Raw genomic sequence first — 23,161 nt, forward strand, 5'->3', positions numbered from 1 at the left:
CACACAAACATTACACTCCCCACACACACTCATCCCAGCCGCACATACACATTACTCTCCCCACACACACTCATCCTAGCCGCGCACACACATTACACTCCCCACACACACTCATCCCAGCCGCGCACACACATTACACTCCCCACACACACTCACCCCAGCCACACATACACACATTACACTCCCCACACACACTCATCCCAGCCGCACACACATTACACTCCCCACACACACTCATCCCAGCCGCACGCACATTACACTCCCCACACACACTCATCCCAGCCGCACACACACATTACACTCCCCACACACACTCATCCCAGCCGCACACACACATTACACTCCCCACACACACTCACCCCAGCCACACATACACACTGCACTCCCCACACACACTCATCCCAGCCGCACACACACATTACACTCCCCACACACACTCATCCCAGCCGCACACACACATTACACTCCCCACACACACTCACCCCAGCCGCATACAAACATTACACTCCCCACACACACTCATCCCAGCCGCACATACACATTACTCTCCCCACACACACTCATCCTAGCCGCCCACACACATTACACTCCCCACACACACTCATCCCAGCCGCGCACACACATTACACTCCCCACACACACTCACCCCAGCCACACATACACACTGCACTCCCCACACACACTCATCCCAGCCGCACACACATTACACTCCCCACACACACTCATCCCAGCCGCACGCACATTACACTCCCCACACACACTCATCCCAGCCGCACACACACATTACACTCCCCACACACACTCATCCCAGCCGCACACACACATTACACTCCCCACACACACTCACCCCAGCCACACATACACACTGCACTCCCCACACACACTCATCCCAGCCGCACACACACATTGCACTCCCCACACACACTCATCCCAGCCGCACACACACATTATACTCCCAACACACACTCATCCCAGCCGCACACACACATTACACTCTCCACACACACTCATCCCAGCCGCAGATACACATTACACTCCCCACACACACTCACCCCAGCCGCACACACACATTACACTCCCAACACACACTCATCCCAGCCGCGCATACACACATTACACTCCCCACACACACTCATCCCAGCCACAGATACACATTACACTCCCCACGCACACTCATCCCAGCCGCACACAAACATTACACTCCCCACACACACTCATCCCAGCCGCACGCACACATTAGACACCCCACACACACTCATCCCAGCCGCACACACACATTACACTCCCCGCACACACTCATCCCAGCCGCACACAAACATTACACTCCCCACACACACTCACCCCAGCCGCACACACATTAGACACCCCATACACACTCATCCCAGCCGCACACACACATTACACTCCCCGCACGCACTCATCCCAGCCGCACACACACATTACACTCCCCACACACACTCATCCCAGCCGCACACACACATTACACTCCCCACACATACTCATCCCAGCCGCACACACACATTACACTCCCCACACACACTCATCCCAGCCACACACACACACACTACACCCCCCGCACACACTCATCCCAGCCACACACACACATTACACACCCCACACACACTCATCCCAGCCGCACACACACATTACACGCCCGACACACACTCATCCCAGCCACACACACACATTACACTCTCCACACACACTCATCCCAGCCACACACACATTACACTCCCCACACACACTCATCACAGCCACACACACACATTACACTCCCCACACACACTCATCCCAGCCGCGCACACACATTACACTCCCCACACACACTCATCCCAGCCGCACACACACATTACACACCCCACACACACTCATCCCAGCCGCACACACACATTACACTCCCCACATACACTCATCCCAGCCGCACACACATTACACTCCCCACACACACTCATCCCAGCCACACACACACATTACACATCCCACACACACTCATCCCAGCCGCACACACACATTATACTCCCCACACACACTCATCCCAGCCGCACACACACATTACACTCCCCACACACACTCACCCCAGCCACACATACACACTGCACTCCCCACACACACTCATCCCAGCCGCACACACGCATTACACTCCCCACACACACTCACCCCAGCTGCACACACACATTACACTCCCCAAACACACTCATCCCAGCCGCACACCCACATGACACTCCCCACACACACTCATCCCAGCCGCACACACACATTACAATCCCCACACACACTCATCCCAGCCGCACACACTTATTACACTCCCCGCACACACTCATCTCAGCCGCACACACACATTACACTCCCCGCACACACTCATCCCAGCCGCACACACACATTACACTCCCCACACACACTCATCCCAGCCGCACACACACATTACACTCCTCACACACACTCATCCCAACCGCAGATACACATTACACTCCCCACACACACTCCTCCCAGCCGCACACACATTACACTCCCCACACACACTCATCCGAGCCGCACACACACATTACACTCCCCACACACACTCATCCCAACCGCACACACACATTACACTCCCCACACACACTCAGCCCAGCCGCACACACACATTACACTCCCCACACACACTCATCCCAGCCGCACACACACATTACACTCCCCACACACACTCATCCCAGCCGCACGCACACATTACACTCTCCACACACACTCATCCCAGCCGTACACACACATTACACTTCCCACACACACTCACCACAGCCGTACACAGACATTACACTCCCCGCACACACTCATCCAAGCCGCACACACACATTACATTCCCCACACACACTCATCCCAGCCGCACACACACATTACACTCCCCACACACACTCACCCCAGCCACACACACACATTACACTCCCCACACACACTCATCCCAGCCGCACACACTCATTACACTCCTCGCACACACTCATCCCAGCCGCACACACACATTACACTCCCCGCACACACTCATCCCAGCCGCACACACACATTACACACCCCACACACACTCATCCCAGCCGAACACACACACTGCACTCCCCACACACACTCATCCCAGCCTCACACACACATTACACTCCTCACACACACTCATCCCAGCCGCACACACATTACACTCCCCACACACACTCATCCCAGCCACACACACATTACACTCCCCACACACACTCATCCCAGCCGCACACACACATTACACTCCCCACACACACTCATCCCAGCCGCACACACACATTACACTCCCCGCACACACTCATCCCAGCCGCACACACACATTACACTCCCCACACACACTCATCCCAGCCGCACATACACATTACTCTCCCCACACACACTCATCCCAGCCGCACACACGCATTACACTCCCCACACACACTCACCCCAGCTGCACACACACATTACACTCCCCAAACACACTCACCCAGCCGCACACCCACATGACACTCCCCACACACACTCATCCCAGCCGCACACACACATTACAATCCCCACACACACTCATCCCAGCCGCACACACTTATTACACTCCCCGCACACACTCATCTCAGCCGCACACACACATTACACTCCCCGCACACACTCATCCCAGCCGCACACACACATTACACTCCCCACACACACTCATCCCAGCCGCACACACACATTACACTCCTCACACACACTCATCCCAACCGCAGATACACATTACACTCCCCACACACACTCATCCCAGCCGCACACACATTACAGTCCCCACACACACTCATCCCAGCCACACACACATTACACTTCCCACACACACTCATCCGAGCCGCACACACACATTACACTCCCCACACACACTCATCCCAGCCGCACACACACATTACACTCCCCACACACACTCACCCCAGCCGCACACACACATTACACTCCCCACACACACTCATCCCAGCCGCACACACACATTACACTCCCCACACACACTCATCCCAGCCGCACGCACACATTACACTCTCCACACACACTCATCCCAGCCGTACACACACATTACACTTCCCACACACACTCACCACAGCCGTACACAGACATTACACTCCCCGCACACACTCATCCAAGCCGCACACACACATTACACTCCCCACACACACTCATCCCAGCCGCACACACACATTACACTCCCCACACACACTCACCCCAGCCACACACACACATTACACTCCCCACACACACTCATCCCAGCCGCACACACATTACACTCCTCGCACACACTCATCCCAGCCGCACACACACATTACACGCCCGACACACACTCATCCCAGCCACACACACACATTACTCACCCCACACACACTCATCCCAGCCACACACACACATTACACTCCCCACACACACTCATCACAGCCACACACACATTACACTCCCCACACACACTCATCACAGCCACACACACACATTACACTCCCCACACACACTCATCCCAGCCGCGCACACACATTACACTCCCCACACACACTCATCCCAGCCGCACACACACATTACACACCCCACACACACTCATCCCAGCCGCACACACACATTACACTCCCCACACACACTCATCCCAGCCGCACACACATTACACTCCCCACACACACTCATCCCAGCCACACACACACATTACACATCCCACACACACTCATCCCAGCCGCACACACACATTATACTCCCCACACACACTCATCCCAGCCGCACACACACATTACACTCCCCACACACACTCACCCCAGCCACACATACACACTGCACTCCCCACACACACTCATCCCAGCCGCACACACGCATTACACTCCCCACACACACTCACCCCAGCTGCACACACACATTACACTCCCCAAACACACTCATCCCAGCCGCACACACACATTACACTCCCCACACACACTCATCCCAGCCGCACACACACATTACAATCCCCACACACACTCATCCCAGCCGCACACACTCATTACACTCCCCGCACACACTCATCCCAGCCGCACACACACATTACACTCCCCGCACACACTCATCCCAGCCGCACACACACAGTACACTCCCCACACACACTCATCCCAGCCGCACACACACATTACACTCCTCACACACACTCATCCCAACCGCAGATACACATTACACTCCCCACACACACTCATCCCAGCCGCACACACATTACACTCCCCACACACACTCATCCCAGCCACACACACATTACACTCCCCACACACACTCATCCGAGCCGCACACACACATTACACTCCCCACACACACTCATCCCAGCCGCACACACACATTACACTCCCCACACACACTCACCCCAGCCACACACACACATTACACTCCCCACACACACTCATCCCAGCCACACACACATTACACTCCCCACACACACTCATCCCAGCCGCACACACACATTACACTCCCCACACACACTCATCCCAGCCGCACACACACATTACACTCCCCGCACACACTCATCCCAGCCGCACACACACATTACACTCCCCACACACACTCATCCCAGCCGCACACACATTACCCTCCCCACACACACTCATCCCAGCCACACACACATTACACTCACGACACACACTCATCCCAGCCGCACACACACATTACACTCACCACACACACTCATCCCAGCCGCACACACGCATTACACTCCCCACACACACTCATCCCAGCCGCACACACACATTACACTCCCCACACACACTCACCCCAGCCGCACACACACATTACACTCCCCACACACACTCATCCCAGCCGCACACACACATTACACTCCCCACACACACTCATCCCAGCCGCACACACACATTACACTCCCCACACACACTCATCCCGGCCGCACACACACATTACACTCCCCACACACACTCATCCCAGCCGTACACACACATTACACTCCCCACACACACTCACCCCAGCCGTACACACACATTACACTCCCCGCACACACTCACCCCAGCCGCACACACACATTACACTCCCCACACACACTCATCCCAGCCGCACACACACATTACACTCCCCACACACACTCATCCCAGCCGCACACACATTACACTCCTCGCACACACTCATCCCAGCCGCACACACACATTACACGCCCGACACACACTCATCCCAGCCACACACACACATTACTCACCCCACACACACTCATCCCAGCCGCACACACACATTACACTCCCCACACACACTCATCACAGCCACACACACATTACACTCCCCACACACACTCATCACAGCCACACACACACATTACACTCCCCACACACACTCATCCCAGCCGCGCACACACATTACACTCCCCACACACACTCATCCCAGCCGCACACACACATTACACACCCCACACACACTCATCCCAGCCGCACACACACATTACACTCCCCACACACACTCATCCCAGCCGCACACACACATTACACTCCCCACACACACTCATCCCAGCCGCACACACACATTACACTCCCCGCACACACTCATCCCAGCCGCACACACACATTACACTCCCCACTCACACTCACCCAGCCAACAGGATGGCACTGATTGTGCTGGAGCGTGCCCATACAGCTGATGGGTCGACAGGGACCAGGTGGCACCTAGGGGGGAGGCCCGGGGGACACCCGTATGACCCGAAGCCCTGAGTTGACAGCGGGCCATTAGCGGCGTGCGCAGCTGCATGGCTGCCTTGCCGGCTGCGGCAATGGTGTTCCGCGCCCGTCCACCCCGACCCCACAGCCCACCTTCTGGCCCCACCCCGCTACTCCCTCCGGCCCTGGCAGAAGCCCACCCCGGCCAACGGCACAACTGTCCGTCCCCCCTCCTCTCCCTCAGCAGCCATAACGCTGGTTTCACGATGTTTAAAAGCACAAGTGAGCCGCGCTGTTAGCAACTCAGCCCATCGGTGGCGGAGAATCGCGGAGGCCTCGGAGAATACCGGGTCAGGCTCCCTAATGATCTACAAACGGCGTTTACTATACATGCGGAAAGGAACGCACTGACACCGCTGTCGAGGTGACGGTAAATCGCGCATTGGCATCAATTCATAGAACATAGAACATAGAACATTACAGCGCAGTACAGGCCCTTCGGCCCTCGATGTTGTGCCGACCTGTGAAACCGCTCTAAAGCCCATCTACACTATTCCCTTATCGTCCATATGTCTATCCAATGACCATTTGAATGCCCTTAGTGTTGGCGAGTCTACTACTGTTGCAGGCAGGGCATTCCACGCCCTTACTACTCTCTGAGTAAAGAACCTACCTCTGACATCTGTCCTATATCTCCCCTCAATTTGAAGCTATGTCCCCTCGTGCTAGACATCACCATCCGAGGAAAAATGCTCTCACTGTCCACCCTATCCAATCCTCTGATCATCTTGTATGCCTCAATTAAGTCACCTCTTAACCTTCTGCTCTCTAACGAAAACAGCCTCAAGTCCCTCAGCCTTTCCTCATAAGGTCTTCCCTCCATACCAGGCAACATTCTGGTAAATCTCCTCTGCACCCTTTCCAATGCTTCCACATCCTTCCTATAATGCGGCGACCAGAATTGCACGCAATACTCCAAATGCGGCCGCACCAGAGTTTTGTACAGCTGCAACATGACCTCATGGCTCCGAAACTCAATCCCTCTACCAATAAAAGCTAACACACCGTAACGCCTTCTTAACAACCCTCTCAACCTGGGTGGCAACTTTCAGGGATCTATGTACATGGACACCGAGATCTCTCTGCTCATCCACACTGCCAAGAATCTTACCATTAGCCCAGTACTTCCTGTTATTCCTTCCAAAATGAATCACCTCACACATTTCTGCATTAAACTCCATTTGCCACCTCTCAGCCCAGCGCTGCAGCTTATCTATGTCTCTCTGTAACTTGTAACATCCTTCCGCACTGTCCACAACTCCACCGACTTTTGTGTCATCTGCAAATTTACTCACCCATCCTTCTACGCCCTCCTCCAGGTCACCGTCTCAAAGAACTCAATAAGGTTTGTGAGGCACGACCTACCCTTCACAAAATCGTGTTGACTATGTCTAATCAAATTATTCCTTTCCAGATGATTATACACCCTATCTCTTATAAACCTTTCCAAGATTTTGCCCACAACAGAAGTAAGGCTCACTGGTCTATAGTTACCGGGGTTATCTCTACTCCCCTTCTTGAACAAGGGGACAACATTTGCTATCCTCCAGTCTTCTGGCACTATTCCTGTTGACAAAGATGACTTAAAGATCAAAGTCAAAGGCTCAGCAATCTCCTCCCTAGCTTCCCAAAGAATCCTAGGATAAATCCCATCCGGCCCAGGGGACTTATCTATTTTCACCCTTTCCAGAATTGTTAACACCTCCTCCTTATGAACCTCAAGCCCTTCTAGTCTAGTAGCCTGAATCTCAGTATTCTCCTCGACAACATTGTCTTTTTCCTGTGTGAATACTGACGAAAAATATTCATTTAGCACCTCTCCTATCTCCTCGGACTCCAAGCACAACTTCCCACTACTGTCCTTGACTGGCCCTACTCTTACCCTAGTCATTCTTTTATTCCTGACATATCTATAGAAAGCTTTAGGGTTATCCTTGATCCTACCTGCCAAAGACTTCTCATGTCCCCTCCTGGCTCTTCTTAGCTCTCTCTTTAGGTCCTTCCGAGCTAACTTGTAACTCTCGAGCGCCCTAACTGAACCTTCATGTCTCATCTTTACTTAAGCCTCCTTCTTCCTCTTGACAAGTGTTTCGACTGCCTTAGTAAACCACGTTTCCCTCGCTTGACCACTTCCTCCCTGCCTGACAGGCACATACTTATCAAGGACACGCAGTTGCTGTTCCTTGAACAAGCTCCACATTTCCATTGTACCCATCCCCTGCAGTTTTCCTCTCCATCCGATGCATCCTAAGTCTTGCCTTATCGCATCATAATTGCCTTTCCCCCAGATATAACTCTTGCCCTGCGGTATATACCTATCCCTTTCCATCACTAAAGTAAACGTAATCGAATTGTGGTCACTATCACCAAAGTGCTCACCTACCTCCAAATCTAACACCTGTCCTGGTTCATTACCCAGTACCAAATCCAATACAGCCTCGCCTCTCGTTGGCCTATCTACATACTGTGTCAGGAAACCCTCCTGCACACATTGGACAAAAACGGACCCATCTAAAGTACTCGAACTATTGCGTTTCCAGTCAATATTTGGAAAGTTAAAGTCCCCCATAACAACTACCCTGTTGCTTTAGCTCCTATCCAGAATCATCTTCGCAACCCTTTCCTCTACATCTCTGGAACTTTTCGGAGGCCTATCGAAAACCCCTAACAGGGTGACCTCTCCTTTCCTGTTTCTAACCTCAGCCCATACTACCTCAATTGACGAGTCCTCATCAAACGTCCTTTCTGCCACCGTAATACTGTCCTTGACTAACAATGCCACGCCTCCCCCTCTTTTACCACCTTCCCTGAGCTTACTGAAATATCTAAACCCCAGCACCTGCAACAACCATTCCTGTCCCTGCTCTATCCATGTCTCCGAAATGGCCACAACATCGAAGTCCCAGGTACCAACCCATGCCGCAAGTTCACCCACCTTATTCCGGATGCTCCTGGCATTGAAGAAGACACACTTTAAACCACCTTCCTGCCTGCCGGTACACTCCTGCAACTTTAAAACCTTACTCATGACCTCACTACTCTCAACCTCCTGTATACTGGAGCTACAATTCAGGTTCCCAAGCCCCTGCTGAACTAGTTTAAACCCTCCCAGTAGCAAATTTCCCCCCCCAGGATATTGGTACCCATCTGGTCCAGGTGTAGACCATCCCGTTTGTAGAGGTCCAACCGACCCCAGAATGAGCCCCAGTTATCCAGAAATCTGAAACCCTCCCTCCTGCACCATCCCTGTAGCCACGTGTTCAACTCCTCTCTCTCCCTATTCCTCGTCTCGCTATCACATGGCACGGGTAACAACCCAGAGATAATAACTCTGTTTGTCCTAGATCTAAGTTTCCACCCTAGCTCCCTGAATTCCTGCCTTACATCCCTATCCCTTTTCCTACCTATGTCATTGGTACCTATGTGGACCACGACTTGGGGTTGCTCCCCCTCCCCCTTAAGAATCCCGAAAACATGATCCGAGACATCACGCACCTTGGCACCTGGGAGGCAACACACCAACCGCGAGTCTCTCTCGTTCCCACAGAATCTCCTATCTATCCCCCTAACTATGGAGTCTCCAATGACTAATGCTCTACTCCTCTCCCCCCCCTTCCCTTCTGAGCAACAGGGACAGACTCTGTGCCAGAGACCTGCACCCCATGGCTTACCCCTGGTAAGTCCCCCCCCCCAACAATATCCAAAGCGGTATACTTGTTACTAAGGGGAACAACCACAGGGAATCCCTGTACTGACTGCTTCCTCTCAGCCCCTCTCACCGTCACCCATCTATCTTTATTCTTCAGAGTAACTACATCCCTGAAGCTTCTATCTATGACCACCTCTGCCTCCCGAATGATCCGAAGTTCATCCAGCTCCAGCTCCAGTTCCCTAACGCGGTTTCTGAGGAGCTGAAGATGGGTGCACTTCCCACAGATGTAATCAGCAGGGACACTGACGGCGTCCCTCACCTCAAACATTCTGCAGGAGGAACATTGCACTACCTTCCCTGCCATCCCCTCCAGATAAAAAAAGAAAAAGAAAGAAAGAGCTTACCTGTTATTCACTCCCCTTCTCAGCAAGCACTCACTCAGCAACCTCTGCACCCCGCACGATAACATCTGAGGGAATATAAAAGAAAAACTACTTACCAGTCACCAGCCAGTCCCTTACCTGCAGGCTGTGATATCACGGTTCAATTTCTTCCTGACCTCGAGCCTTCCTCTTGATCTTTACAGCGAAATCGGCCGTGATTTTGGTGTGGGAACCTATTCTCCGTCCAATTGCATTTCCCAATTTTGGCGTCTGCTAACTATTTCCACAGTACATGGTTTGCTCGAACACAGGTCCCAGCACGGTTTAGGTGCAGACTGTCCCAACAGTACAGCCCGTACTTTCCCTCGTACGATGCCAGTGAGCCACAAACCGAAACCCGTCTCTCCCACATCAGTCTGTGAGTCATGCTTTCATCTCTCTAACCTTATTTGTCCAATGCCAATTTGCACGTGGCTGGGGTAATAATGATGTTCTGCTCTTCAAGTTGCTGCCCAATTCCTTATATTGTCTGAGCAATGTTGATTCGCCCCAAAAGCCGTACTCTGCCCGGTAACAGGTGCGATTGGATCCTATCCCTATGGAATGATTTTCAGAGTCCCATTGAGTTGAAGTTTGACTCCTGGCAGCACAGGGAACAGATCCTACTCTCCACCTCCAGCACAGGGAGCAGATCCTACTCTCCACCTCCAGCACAGGGAGCAGATCCTACTCTCCACCTCCAGCACAGGGAGCAGATCCTACTCTCCACCTCCAGCACAGGGAGCAGATCCTACTCTCCACCTCCAGCACAGGGAACAGATCCTACTCTCCACCTCCAGCACAGGGAGCAGATCCTACTCTCCACCTCCAGCACAGGGAGCAGATCCTACTCTCCACCTCCAGCACAGGGAGCAGATCCTACTCTCCACCTCCAGCACAGGGAACAGATCCTACTCTCCACCTCCAGCACAGGGAGCAGATCCTACTCTCCACCTCCAGCACAGGGAGCAGATCCTACTCTCCACCTCCAGCACAGGGAGCAGATCCTACTCTCCACCTCCAGCACAGGGAACAGATCCTACTCTCCACCTCCAGCACAGGGAGCAGATCCTACTCTCCACCTCCAGCACAGGGAGCAGATCCTACTCTCCACCTCCAGCACAGGGAACAGATCCTACTCTCCACCTCCAGCACAGGGAACAGATCCTACTCTCCACCTCCAGCACAGGGAGCAGATCCTACTCTCCACCTCCAGCACAGGGAGCAGATCCTACTCTCCACCTCCATGTTTTCTCCAGAAAGGTGAGTGTTGGGATCCTCCATTCTGTGGACTAAGTCCGCACGCCCGCTGGAAAACGGGCGGGAATCACCCCGGACTTTTTCCTAGAAAGTCCGGGGTGATTCTCCGTCTTCAAGGGGCTAACAGGGCCCTGGAGTCCTGCAGCTCCGGCTGCCGTCGGGGCCCTGTAGTTACGCCCGCGCGGCGCGAATGCGCGTGGCGGCCATCTTCGCGCCGACCCCCGCGCAACATGGCGGAGACCTACAGGGGCCCAGCGCGGAGGAACATAGGCTCCCCCCCCCCGGAATGATCACGCCCGCCGATCGGTAGCCACCGTGGAGGCACCCCCCCGGAGTCGGTTCCCCAGCCCCCCCTCCCCGCCCCGCAACGAGGATGGCCCCCGCAGTCAGAACGCCGATGTCCCGCCGGGTGGGACCACATGTGAACCACGCCGGCGGGACTCGCCGGAACTCGGCCCGTCGAGCGCGGAGAATCGCCGCGGGGACCACTTTCAACGGCTCCCGACCGCCGCTGCGTCGATTGCGCATGCGCGACTGGTGGTGATTCTCCGGTCACCGGAGAATCGTGTGCCGGCGTGGAAACCTGTTTTGGGTAATTCTTCGCCCAACGCTGAGCACGATTTCAGCACGGAGGGTCGGAGAATCCCACCCAAGGTTTCTGAACTGGCAGAGAACCTGAAGAAGTCTACCTCCAGGAAAACCATCACAGGCTGCAAACAAGGACCAGGACCTTCTCTCTCTCCAGAAAGCCTGTGAGTGCTGTACTTCTGAAACTACAGAGGTCTGAACGAATCGACAATGAAGACTCATGGGGTGGTGGGGATATAGACTCCCACCACCAGCGAATGGAATGCCACTGAGATACACGCGGCTCGGGGAACTGGAGAGCCCAATGATCTTCCGATTGGCCGAGCTCGGGATTGTGTTCGCGACTCTGACAATGTCTCGCCATCCGGCTCTGGTCTCCCTCTGAAGAACCAAGTCTGTCCTCTGCTCTTCCTCCCAGAAGAGATTTGCGAGGATGCTACCAGGACTCGATGGTCTGAGTTATAAGGAGAGGTTGCATAGGCTGGGACTTTTTTCCCTGGAGCGTAGGAGGCTTAGGGGTCATCTTATAGAGGTCTGTAAAATAATGAGGGGCATAGATAAGGTAGATAGTCAACATCTTTTCCCAAAGGTAGAGGGTCTAGAACTAGAGGGCATAGGTTTAAGGTGAGAGGGGAGAGATACAAAAGAGACCAGAGGGGACATTTCTTCACAGAGGGTGGTGAGCATCTGGAACAAGCTGCCAGAGGCCGTGGTAGAGGCGGGTACAATTCTGTCTTTTAAAAAACAGTTAGACAGTTACATGGGCAGGGTCTGTATAGAGGGATATGGGCCAATTGCGGGCAAGTGGGACTAGCTCAGTGATAGAAACTGGGCGGCAAGGACAAGCTGGGCCGAAGGGCCTGTCTCCATGCTGTGAACACCTCTGACTCTATGACATTGACAAGGCCAAGGGTAGTCTGCCCTCTTGTTGAGTCACCAAGAGGGGGATATTTGTCAGCGTGCCACCTTCACTCTGTACCTAAGCGTCACACTTTGCCACACTCCAAACCTCCTCACATTGTGCTGACGTTATTTCCATGGTCACACCAGGCTTGTGACTAACAAGAGCTCTTGTTACCATCGTCCTCTCAGTGATCCCCGGGCATGGGGGCTCTCTGTTAGACATAAAGTGAAAAAACTGAGACTTACAGGAGCTCCCAATAGTCTGAAAGTGAGAGAGCATTTCACGCTTAATAGACTACAAGCCTTCTTGTTAACGGAAACCCACAGATTCCTCCGTGATCATTTCTGTTGGCTGGGCTGTGACAATATTATCAGCCAGGTAACCACAGGGCATGGACTGGAAGGAAATGGTCTGAGACTCAGGGACTGCCTGAGATCATAGACAACCAAGAGGAAAGGAGAGGGGGAGGGAGAAAGAGAAACTGAGACAGAGAGAAAGAGACAGAAACGGAGATAGACAGAGATAGAGGGAGAGACAGGCAGAGGAACGAGAGGCAGTTAGTGTGGGACGGGGTAGGACGAGCAATAGAAAGTAAGCCAGAGAGTGAGACAGAAAATTAAGAAGTGAGTGGGACTGAAAGAGAGACAGAGAAATGGATAGAGGGAAAGTATGAGGATGGGGAAGAAGGAGAGATGGTGAGATAGACAGAGTGGCGGACAGGGAGAGATAGAGGTGGAAAGATAGAGGGACAGATTGAGAGACAGGGAAAGAGTAGGACTGAAATAAAGAAAGAGAAAGAGAGAAGAAAACAGAAGGACAAAAGCAAATTGGACAAAAAAAGATAGGTAGATACATCGAGAGGGAGAGAGGGAAAGAGAGAGAGGAGTGGCCCCTGGGTTTCACCCAAAACTGGAACAGATTTGTGCCACACTTGAAGATTCAGCCACTAGAGCAGTCGATAGTATCTTTATAAACCTGGGTAAGTAAGATGATTCTTTCCTTTTTCTCATTCTCTGTTTATGTGTTTGTAGAAGTTCTTTCAAATGTCTATTTTAATTTTTGTTATTATTTAATGCACAAAATGTATAAAGCTGCGTTTAAACATTTTAATGTAGATCATTCTTAACTGGTACATTTTTAAAATTCATTTTCGGGATGTGGGCGTCGCTGGTTCTGCCGGCATTTATTGCCCATCCCTAATTGCCCTTCAGAAGGTGGTGCTGCCTTCTTGAACCGCTGCAGTTCCTGAGGCGTAGGTACACCCACTGTGCTGTTAGGGAGGGAGTTCCAGGATGTTGCCCCAGTGACAGTGAAGGAACGGCCGATATATTCCCAAGTCAGGATGGTGAATGACTTGGAAGGGAAACTCTTGTCCTTCTAGATGGTAGTGGTCGTGGGTTTGGAAGGTGCTGTCTAAGGAGCCTTGGTAAGTTACTACAGTACATCTTGTAGATGGGACACACGGCTGCCACTGTGCGTCGGTGGAGGAGGGAGTGAATGTTTGTGGAAGGGGGAGCAATCAAGCGGGGCTGCTTTGTCCTGGATGGTGTTGAGCTTCTTGAGTGTTGTTGTTGGAGCTGCACTCATCCAGGCAATTGGAGCGTATTCCATTACTTGTGCCTTGTAGATGGTGGACAGGCTTTGGGGGGGTCAGGAGGTGAGTTACTCGCTGTAGGATTCCTAGCCTTTGACCTGCTCTGGTAGCCACAGTATTAATGTGTCTGGGTCCAGTTCAGTTTCTGATCAATGGTAACTCCCAGGATGTTGATTGTGGGGATTCAGCGATGGTAATGCCATTGAATGTCAAGGGGGTGGTAGTTAGATCCTTCTCTTAGAACATAGAACATAGAAAAATACAGCACAGAACAGGCCCTTCAGCCCACGATGTTGTGTCAAACATTTGCCCTAGATTAAGGACAAATGAATCTACACTATATCATTTTACCGTAATCCATGTACCTATCCAATAGCCGCTTGAAGGTCCCTAATGTTTCCGACTCAACTACTTCCACAGGCAGTGCATTCCATGCCCCCACTACTCTCTGGGTAAAGAACCTACCTCTGACATCCCCCCTATATCTTCCACCATTCACCTTAAATTTATGTCCCCTTGTAATGGTTTGTTCCACCTGGGGAAAAAGTCTCTGACTGTCTACTCTATCTATTCCCCTGATCATCTTATAAACCTCTATCAAGTCGCCCCTCATCCTTCTCCGTTCTAATGAGTCTTCAGTACTATTGCAGGATATTGAGAGGGCCCACAGCCTTTGCAGTATCAGGGCCATCAGCCGTTTCTTGATCTCACGTGGAGTGAATCGAATTGGCTGAAGATGACATCTGTGATGCTGGGACCTCCGGAGGAGACCGAGACGGATCATCCACTCAGCACTTCTGGCTGAAGATTGTTATGACTGCTTCAACCTTGTGCTGGATTCTCCGGTCGTGACACCGAAATCACGTTCGGCGAACGGCCGGAGAATCTGAGTTCCCGACCAAACCGGGAGCGGTGCTTCTTTTGCGATGCTCCGCCCCCTCCGAAGCAGCATACTCTGTGAGTACACCACGCCATGTATCGACGGCCTCAGGACTTTGGCTGAGGCCCACCCCCCGATGCTCCGCCCCCGACCAGCCGGGTTCCCGATGGCGGGGGTCTCTCATGGTCTCATCCGTCGGGAACTCTGCGTGGTGGCTGCGGACTCAGTCCAGCGTCACCACAGTCGGGGGAGGGCCGATCCACGGGCGGGGGGGACATTATTCGGGTCTGGGGGCACTGTGGGGGTGTGGTCTGGGGCACGCGAGCCAGCCGAAGGGGGTGGCTCTTTTGCGGGTCGGGTCCGCGAGTGGCCTCTGCCATGAAGCACAGCGCGGCCGTAGCACTGTGCGCGAGACCCATTGTTTCTGGCGTAAAACGACACCGTTCCCACGCTTGCATGGGGACATAGCCCCAGAATCGGAGAATCCAGCCCCTCGTCTTTTACACAGATGTGCTGGGTTCCTCCATCAGTGAGGATGGGGATATTTGTGGAGCCTCCCCCTCCAGTGAGTTGTTTAATTGTCCATCACCATTCACAGCTGGATGTGGCAGGACTACAGAGCTCAGATCTGATGTGTTCGTTGTGGAATCACTCAGCTCTGTCTGTTACTTGCTGCTTGTGCTGTTTGGAACAAGGAGTCCCGTGTTGTAGCTTCACTAGGTCGACACTTCATTGTTCGGTCTGCCTGGTGTTGCTCCTGGCACGCTCTCCTGCACTCTCCATTGAACCAGGATTGACCCCCTGGCTGGGTGGTAATGGGGGAGTGGAGGATATCCCGGGCCAGGAGGTTACAGATTGTGGGTGATACAATTCTGCTGCTGCTGATGGCCCACAGCCTCCTGGAGGCCCAGTCTGGAGTTGCTCGATCTGTTTGAAATCTATCCCATTTCACACGGGGGTAATGCCACACAACACGATGGAGGGTATCCTCAACGTGAAGACGGGACATTGTCTCCACAAGGACTGTGCGGTGGTCACTCTGACCGATACTGTCAGGGACAGATGCATCTGCAGCAGGCAGGTTGGTGAGGGTGAGGTCAAGTATGTTTTTCCTCTTGTTGGTTCCCTCACCACCTGCTGCAGTCCCAGTCTAGCAGCTCTGTCCTTTAGGACCCGGCCAGCTCGGTCTGTGGTGGTATCACCGAGCCACTCTAGGTGACGGACATTGAAATCCCCACCCAGAGCATATTCTGTGTCCTTGTCACCCTCAGTGCTTCCTCCAAGTGGTGTTCAACATGGAGGAGGATTGATTCATCAGCTGATGGTGGCCGGTACGTGGTAATCAGCAGGAGGTTTCCTTGCCCATGTTTAATCTGAAGCCATGAAATCTCACAGGGTCCAGAGTCAATGTTGAGGACTCCCAGGGCGACTCCGTCCTGACTGTGCCCCCACCTCTGCTGGGTCAGTCCTGCCAGTGAGGACATACCCAGGAATGGTGAGGGTGGTGTCTGGGACGTTGTCTGTAAAGTATGATTCTGTGAGTGTGACTATGTTAGGCTGTTGCTTGGCTAGTCTGTGAGAAGCTCTCCCAACTTCTGCATAAGCCCCCAGATGTTAGTAAGGAGGTTTTGCAGGGTGAGCAGGGCTGCGTTTGGCGTTGTCGTTTCCGGTGCCTGGATCGATGCCGGGTGGTCCGTCCGGTTTCATTTCTATTTGTTGACTTTGTAGCGATTGAATACAACTGAGTGATTTGCTCGGCCATTTCAGACGGCTGTGCGCCTGGACTCAAATGTAGGACAGACTAGGTAAGGATTGAGGATTTCCTGTTCTAAAGGAGACCCATAGCCAGGGAGTCAGTGAGTGTGGAACCTGTACTGAGCACCCAGGGACCAACCACACAGAGAGCCAAAAACGGAGGTGTGCTCATCAAATACAGAGAAGTCAATGCCGCTGGAGGGAGCACTTCGAGGACCTCCTCAACCAAGACACAACCTTCGCCACCATCCTGCAACACACTCCACCCCACCAGCTCACCGTGAGGTCGGAAAAGCCACCCAACAGTTGGAAAGCAAGAAGGCCTCTGGGAATCCCTGCAGAAGTATGAAATGAGGCAGAGTTACACTCTTGACCAGAATCCACAACCTCGTCCCTGGAACGTAAGGGAGCATGCTGGGTGATCTCAGAGACACCTGGGGCGAAATTCTCCTCCCCGCCCCGCCACATTTCTGCCCCGACCGGCCGGCGGGAGTCTCCGTAACACCGGCCGGTCAATGGGGTTTCCCATTGTGGGGCAGCCCCACGCCGCCGGGAAACCCCCGGGCGCCGAACGGAGACTCCCGCCGGCGGAGAATGACGCCCCCGAATTGTGACCATCTTCAAGAAAGGGGACAGGCCTGACTGCGGGAATCCTCCTCACTCGCTTCCCAGTGTGTGAAGAGCTCCTCGCCGAGTCTCAGTGAGACTTTCACCCACGGCGATGATCTTCAGCGTGGGACAAATCCAGGAAAGGTGCAGGGAGCAGCATCAACCTCTGTACGTGGCCTTCTTCAATCTCACAAAGGCCTGTCAACAGTGAGGGATTGTGGAGTATTCTCCCCAAATTCGGCTGCCGCAGAAATTCCCCACCATTCTCCACCTGCTCCACAATGTCACGCAAGCCGTGATCCTCACCAAGAGAACCACCACCATCATGTGTGTAAACCGGGGTCAAACAGGACTGCGTCATCGCACCAACGCTCTTCTCCATGTTCCTCACAGCAACACTCTATCCCGTCACCCTGAAACTCCCGCTAGATTGAAGCTAACCTACCGGACAAGCGGGAAACTGTTCAACCTCTGTCGCCTCCAGGCCAGAACCAAGACCCAATCTCTGTCAACGAGCTGCAGAACACAGATGACACCTGGGTGTTCGCACATTCCGAGGCCGAGCTGCAAACCATCATCGACACGTTCACCGAGGCATCTGAGAGATTGGGCCTCAGATTAAACATCCGGAGAACAAAGGTTATCTACCAGCCCGCTCCTGCCACACAAACTGCCCCCCTGACCATCAGGATCCACGGTGAGCCCCTGGACAATGGGATCATTTCCCATACCTCAGGAGCCTCCTCTCGGTGCGAGTGGAGATTGACGCGGAAATCCAGCTTAGATTCCAATGCGCCAGTGCAGTGCCTGACCTCAAACCCAGCACCAAGCTCCTGGTCTACAGAGCAGCCGTGGTCCCCGCCCTCTTTAATAATAATAATCTTTATTGTCACAAGTCGGCTTACATTAACACTGCAATGAAGTTACTGTGAAAAGCCCCCAGTCCCCACACTCCGGCGCCTGTTCGGATACACAGGAAGAATTCAGAATGTCCAATTCACCCAACACCAGAGAAAGAGAGCGCGAGTGAGGGAGAGGGAGAGAGGACGGTGTATTACAAAGCCAGAGGGCTGGTGAGGCGGGGGGGGGGGGGAAAAGCACAGATTGAACCGACTGACCCCACACCCTGTCCCCATCTCCCTGAAGCCTGTTCACTCTGTGTGCTGATTGGATATGCCACTATCTTTCAGCACAGAGTTCGATCTGGCCAAACAGAGGGGTCACTGTGTGTGAGGGGAGGGGGGAAGCTGAGGAATTGAGGAGTCAGTTTGCACATTGCGATAGCTGCGGTTGGATCTGGGGACGGTATTTTTGGCAGTAATGGTTCACTCTGTTTGTGTTCCAGTTCAGATTCCCAGACCTCCAGCTGCACAGATGCCCAACGACACCAACAACATCACAAGGTTTTCAACTCCTGAAGCCACTCAGGGAACACTCTCAACCCCAATCTCAAGCACAGGTAGACCTGACGTACAGGCTGGAGAGTGGCTGCCTGGGAGGAGAGCGGCAGTGTGGGGAGGGGTGGAGCAGGAGAGGTGGGGGGAGCGCAATAGAGGTGATGAATGATTCGTGAACAAAAAGAGGGGCTGTTCTCATGACGATGATAGAGCCACACAAGACATGATATGCCTGCTGCTCTCTCTCTATCTTTCTCTATATCGTTCTGTGTGACTCTCTGTCTCTCTGTCCCTTTCCCTCCATTTCTCTCTCTATCTCACTCTATCTCTCTCACTCTATCTCACACTGGCTCTGTCTCTCTCACTCTCACCGTCTCTCACTGACTCCCTGTATCCCACTTGCACCCTCTCTCTCTCTTTCTCTCCCACTCTCTCTCCCACTTGCCCTTTGTTTCTTTCTTCTCCCTCTCTCTTCACCCTCTGTCTATCTCTGTCTCCCTGTCTCTCTCTCTCTGTATCCCTGTCCTTCTCTCTGAATCTGTCTCTCTCTGTATCTGTCTTTCTCTCTCTGTTTCTCTCACTCTCTCCCTCTCTCACACACTCTCTCTGTCTCACTCTGTCTCCCTCTCCTTCTCTGCCTTTCTCTCTGTCTTCCTATCTCCCTCTCTGTCTTTCTATCTCTCTCTCACTCTCTCCCTCGCTCACTCTTACTCTCTGTTTCTATCTTTCTCTCTCTGTCCCTAACTTTCTCTCTCTCACTTTCTCTCTGTTTCAGGCCCTCACTCTCCCTGTCACTCTCTCTATCTGCCTCTCACTCTCTGTCTCACACTCTCTCTATGTCTGCATCTCCTGCTCTCTCTCTCTGTTTCTCTCTCTGTCACTCTCTCTATCTCTCACTCTTTCTCTCTCTGTCTATCGCTCTCTCTCTCTATTGTTCTGTTCCTCTCTATCTCTCCCTCTGTCTCTCACTCTGCCTCTCACATTCTCATATAAGTCTCTGCGTGTCTCTCTTTCTGTCTCTCTTACTCTCTCCCTCACATAAATATCTCCCTCTCACCACCTTTCTCTGTCTCTCTCTCATTCCCTGTCTCTCTGCCTCTCTCTTTCTATCTCTCCCTCTCTGTCTTTCCCTCTCTCTCAGTCTCTCTCTCTGTTTTTCTCTCTCACTCTGTCTCCATCTTTCTCTCTCTCTCTGTCTCTCTGTCTTTTACTCTCTATCTCTCTCTCCCTCACTATGCATGGTGGCACAGTGGTTAGCACGGCTGCCTCATAGTGCTAGGGAACCGGGTTCAATTCCAGCCTCGGGTTTCTTCACACTGTCTGTGCGGAGTCTGCATGTTCTCCCCGTGTGTGCGTGGGTTTCCTCCGGGTGCCCCGGTTTCCTCCCACAGTCCAAAGATGTGCGGGTTAGGTGGATTGGCCGTGATAAATTGCCCTTAGTGTCCAAAATTGCCCTTAGTGTTGGGTGGGGTTACTGGGTTGTGGGGATAGGGTGGAGGCGAGGGCTTAGGTGGGGTGCTCTTTCCAAGGGCCGGTGCAGACTCGATGGGCTGAATGGCCTCCTTCTGCACTGTAAATTCTATAATTCTATAATTCTATAAATAGACTGTGTCCCCTGGTTCTGGACACCCCCACCATCGGGAACATCCTTCCTGCATCTACCCTGTCCAGTCCTGTTAGAATTTTATAAGTCTCTGTGAGATCCCCCCTTATTCTTCTGAACTCCAGCGAGAACAATCCCAACCTAGTCAATCTCTCCTCATATGACAGTCCCGCCATCCCTGGAATCAGTCTGGTAAACCTTCTCTGCACTCCCTCGAGAGCAAGAACATCCTTCCTCCGAGAAGGAGACCAAAACTGCCCACAATACTCCAAGTGAGGCCTCACCAAGGCCCTGTATAATTGCAGCAAGACATCCCTGTTCCTGTACTCTAATCCTCTCGCTCTGAAGGCCAACATACCATTAGCCTTCTTTACCGCCTGCTGCACCTGTGCGCTTACCTTCAGCGACTGGTGTACGAGGACACCCAGGTCTCGGTGCACATTCCCCTCTCCTAATTTATGGCCATTCAGATAACAGTCTGACTTCTCGTTATCGCTACCAAAGTGGATAACCTCACATTTATCCACATTATTCTACATCTCCCATGCATTTTCTCACCTTATCTCAGTCACACTGCAGGATCTCTGTATCCTCCTCACAGCTCACCCTCCCACCAGCTTTGTGTCATCTGCAAATGTGGAGATAAGACATTTAGTTCCCTCATCTAAAATTCATAAATATATATAGTGAATAGCTGGGGTCCCTGTACCCCACTAGTCCTGCCTGCCAATTTGGAAAAAGACCAGTTTATTCCTATTCTTTGTTTCCTGTCTACCAACCAGTTTTCTATCTTTCTCAATACACTTCCCCCAATCCCATGCACTTCAACTTTACACACTAATCTCTTTTGTGGGATTTTGTCAAAAGCCTTCCGAAACTCCAAATAAATCACAACGACTAGCTCCTCCTCATCAACTCTACCAGTTACACCCTCAAAGAATTCCAGTAGATTTGACAAGCCTCATAAATCCATATTAATTCTATCTGATCCTGCTACTGTTTTCTAAGTGCTCTGCTATAATATCTTTAATAATGGATTCTAAAAATTTCCCCAGTACCGACATGAGGCTGATTGATCTATAATTCCCTGTTTTCTGTCTACCTCCCTTTTTGAATAGTGGGGTTACATTAGCTACCCTCCAATCTGCAGGGACTGTTCCAGAGTCTGTAGAATCCTGGAATGTGACCACCAATGTATCCACTATTTCTAGAGCCACCTCCTTAAGTACTCTGGGATGTAGATTATCAGACCCTGAGGATTTATCAGCCTTCAATCCCATCATTCCCCCAACACCATTTATCTACTATTACTGATCTTCAGTTCTTCCCTCTCAATAAACCCCGTGTTCCCCAACATTTCTCTCTTCACATACCTCAAGAAACTTTTACAGTCAGTTTTTATGTTCCCTGCAAACTTACTCTCGTACTCTATTTTCCCTTTCTTAATCAATCTCTTAGTCCTCCTTTGCTGAATTCTAAACTGCTCCCAATCCTCTGTTTTCTCTCTCTCTGTCTCACTTTCTCTGCCTCTCCCTTTCTCTCCCTGTCTCTCCCTCTCGCTGTTTAGCTCTCTCTCTGTCTTCTCTCACACACTCTGTCTCTCCCTTTCTCTATCCCACTCTCTGTCTTTCTCTCACACTGCTCTCATTCTCTCTCTCTGTCACTCTGTTTCTCTCTCTGTCTGTCTTTCTGTATCTCTCTCCCTCTCTGTTGCTCTCTCTCCCTCCCCCCTCTGTCTCTCCCTCTCCCTGTCTCTCTCTCACTCTCTGTCTCTCTCTCTCTCTGTCTCCTGTTCTCTCTCTCTCTCTCTCCCTCTT

General features: G+C 52.4%; 1 protein-coding gene across 1 annotated transcript in view; it reads left to right on the forward strand.

Annotated features, from left to right (window-relative positions):
* The first annotated feature begins 13,970 nt into the window (after positions 1-13,970).
* The window catches only part of LOC140387033 (tyrosine kinase receptor Cad96Ca), a 93,474-nt gene continuing 84,283 nt past the window's right edge, over positions 13,971-23,161 (forward strand). The window contains exons 1-2 of the mRNA XM_072470015.1: positions 13,971-14,485; positions 19,690-19,803. Of these exons, the coding sequence (XP_072326116.1) occupies positions 19,719-19,803 (85 nt within the window). The 5' untranslated portion in view covers positions 13,971-14,485; positions 19,690-19,718. The remainder of the gene's footprint in view (positions 14,486-19,689; positions 19,804-23,161) is intronic.

Source organism: Scyliorhinus torazame, chromosome 12 (assembly GCF_047496885.1).
Source record: "Scyliorhinus torazame isolate Kashiwa2021f chromosome 12, sScyTor2.1, whole genome shotgun sequence".
NCBI classification, from domain to species: Eukaryota; Metazoa; Chordata; class Chondrichthyes; order Carcharhiniformes; family Scyliorhinidae; genus Scyliorhinus; species Scyliorhinus torazame.